General features: G+C 35.3%; 1 protein-coding gene across 1 annotated transcript; it reads left to right on the forward strand.

Annotated features, from left to right (window-relative positions):
- The first annotated feature begins 202 nt into the window (after positions 1 to 202).
- On the forward strand, positions 203 to 2,095 carry LOC133177199 (putative nuclease HARBI1). The gene is made up of 2 exons (XM_061312280.1): positions 203 to 530; positions 1,617 to 2,095. Exons 1-2 carry the CDS (start codon positions 203 to 205, stop codon positions 2,093 to 2,095), a joined length of 807 nt encoding a protein of 268 aa, XP_061168264.1.
- The last annotated feature ends 1,204 nt before the right edge of the window (positions 2,096 to 3,299 follow it).

Consider the following 3,299-nt stretch of genomic DNA (forward strand, 5'->3'; position numbering starts at 1 on the left):
TATAAGATGTAACATCTCATTTTAAAGTAAATAATCTTAGTAAATTAACGCTTATAAAATGACGTCATTTTGATTGTGACGTCATAAATTTATGCAAGAATGCTGACAGCGACGTAAAAACATGTGCCCTCATTAGACCCTTTTGAATACATTTTTAAACCAACAGAAAAGTTTTAAAAACAGTATGAAATCCTTGCAGGTTATGCTGGCGCTTCGCTTTTATGCGTCTGGGAGTTTTATGGAGGTGATAGGCGATACTATGGGGTTAGACAAGAGTACAGTTTGCAGAGCCATCAACAATGTTACTGATGCACTCCTTGCAAATAAAGACAGATTTATAAAGTGGCCCAATCAAGAGGAAATTGTTAGATCAAAACAAAATTTCTTTGCAAGGAGAGGATTTCCAGGAGTCATCGGTTGTGTCGATGGAACACATGTTCGAATACAAGCGCCGTCGGAAGAAGAGGCAGTCTTTGTTAACAGAAAGGGGTATCATTCCATCAATGTACAGGCCATTTGTGACCACGAAGGTACATGCATGTAGTAGTGTAGTATCTCATCATATATTGATCTCAGTTTTATTTTTATTTCGAAGAAAAAAATCTTCAACAATTCTAATTTTTTCGTTTGGCTTCGTTGAGAACAAGATCTGGAAAAGGACTGTTTGTTTTAATTTATACCGCATGTTTAGCTGTATGATTGTAGTAAAAGTAGGGATATACAGAAAATTACGTTACTGCAACCTGCTTTAACATTCTGCGGTTATGAAAAACTATTTATATATTGTGGATTTACATATTAAAAACAGTGTAAATGTGCCCCCCCCCCCCCCGAAAAAGGAGTTGGCGAACAAGGCGTGCAGAATGTGTACAACTACAGAGATATTTATATAAAAATCATATTCAATTTGTGAATTTAGTATTTACAGTAAAGTTATTGTTATTGAAACTTATGAAAATATGACAAACAAGACTTTTCTGAGGAAATTTTTCTCAACAAAATTTATTTTATTACTTAAATAATTAATGTGGCAGGGGTTGAAATTTTCCTCGTGAAAAATCCACTAGCTCAGGGGCTACTGAGCAGTATACAATTGCTAGCCCAAACCTCAAACTAACTATCCCAACAATTTTTTATGCAAAAAGTTTTATTAAAATGACTAGCCCCGGGCTACTGTATATTTAAACCCTGTGTGATATTTTTGGGGGTTCGAATCTTAGCAATAAAAGTCCAGAGTATCATTTTCCTTTGAGACTAACATGTGAACCACAACGTTTCACCATTTAAATCATGTATGTGATATGACCTCGGGCTAGACTAAATGGACTCAAGTATTTCTCGGAAAGATCTATACAAATGCTGTGTGACTGTCATAAAAGTGTATACTAGTATTTAAAGAATAGAAACTCTTTGGTCCAGTTTTTGTTAACTAAACATGTATATTTTTTAAGCAAACTTTGAGGATAAACTTTCAAAGAAATACATTTGTACTGAATTCACTCCAATCTAAATCCAAATCTAGATGCTATGGGAATTTCTGAACATGATCTTTATCATACTATATTTTGAACTCTCCTTGAAAACATAATAATCTATACAATTCATTTTATATTCAGGGAAATTTATAAACATCAATGCACGGTGGCCTGGCAGTACCCACGATAGTCATATTTTTCGGACGTCTGACGTCTGCTTATTCTTAGAAGGAAACCATCATGGTGTTGAGGACGGCTATCTTCTTGGTGATAGCGGCTATGCTTGTTCCAGGTTTCTCATTACCCCGTATCTCCACCCTGCGAACCCTTCCGAGGAAGCCTTTAATGCAGCCCATTGTCGCACACGAAATACCATTGAGCGAGTTTTTGGGTGGTGGAAAAGAAGGTCCCATGTCCTGCATAGTGAAATTAAAATGAAGCCTGCAAAAGTCTGCAGAATAATTGGTGCATGTGCAATTCTGCATAATATTGCATTGTCTCTTAAGGAAGAGATGGAGGATGAGGATGAACAAGATAACGACCCCGCTATTCATTTAGCTTATCGTGGACCTGAGGATGGAAGAGCAATCAGAAACTTTATCACCAGAACCTATTTCTAATTTGAATTAACAGAAATAAATTTCTGAATGAAACCTTTTATATGTTAATGATGTGATTATATTATATTTATTATTATACACAGTTATTATATATCATTTTATTCATCGGTAATTGCATGGAGTGCTAGTAGAGCATTTTCATTCTGAGAGACAGTCTGCTTCAGGCATTCAATCTGTAGCGCCAGCTTGGCATTTTGTAGTTGAATGTTCTTCTTCTCGAGGTCTGTCCGTTCTAAGTCTCTAAGGAGCTTCATGTTCTGCAGTTCGAAGTTTTTTTTCTGACAGCATAAAACCTTCAGAATGAAACAAATTTTTTGTTATTTGTCGTTTCTAACTTTCCCAGTCTTATATAAATTTTATTTAGCAAAAATATTTAAACGACACATCTGATTAAGTATTCTTTTCACTTGCAGAACGGAACAAGTGTAAATGTACAATGCAGCTCTGTTTTACCTCATATTGCATCTTTTGAAGTTGTTCAAGGGAGACCTTCCTTCTCTTTGCCTGCGCAGGTGGAGGAGAAATTATATCACCTTCGCTATAATTGAAAAAAGTAACTAGGAAAGCTACACACAGAAACTATAATAATCTATTTAATTATTATACTGAAACGCAAAAGAAACGCAACATCCTATTTTAGAGGGGAAAATCATATAAAGGATATAATTTTGTATCTAAAAAGTATAGCTATTTTCAACATTGTAAGTATCGATAATTTAACGGTTGAATGATTTTCATGCCATAACCGGAAGTTAAGTTTGAGCCCGCTGAACAGAAATAAAAAATTGCATGTTTAACAAAAAATTTGACAAAAATATGGGGTTTTAAGGGTTTGTATCTGTTAATCATATGTAATGCAGCAATATTTCGCAAAATAAATTCTCCTTTCGTTTACGGAAGAGATGCCAAGGCTTTCTGAAAATGACTTAAGTACGCATTTCAAATGCTCTAGCTGGAAAAGCTGAAAATAAAGGTGATGGAGAATTGCAGATGCAAAAATGCCCGACAACACGCCTCAACAGGCTCATACGTATCATTAGCATGAATGATAGTCCGTGGACCGGAAGTCCAAGTGTTACTACACTGCGCTAGGTTAGAGAAAATTCGACTTCATCATCTGAAAAACGGACATTTAAAAATGGCAAAGAATATTTTTTTCGCTCAGATCCCGAGATTGATGAACTTACTGCATCGTGGAAATCAA

This window comes from Saccostrea echinata, unplaced genomic scaffold (assembly GCF_033153115.1).
Source record: "Saccostrea echinata isolate AGI-Se365-2 ecotype Australia unplaced genomic scaffold, CSIRO_AGI_Sech_v1 ptg000099l, whole genome shotgun sequence".
Taxonomy (NCBI): Eukaryota; Metazoa; Mollusca; class Bivalvia; order Ostreida; family Ostreidae; genus Saccostrea; species Saccostrea echinata.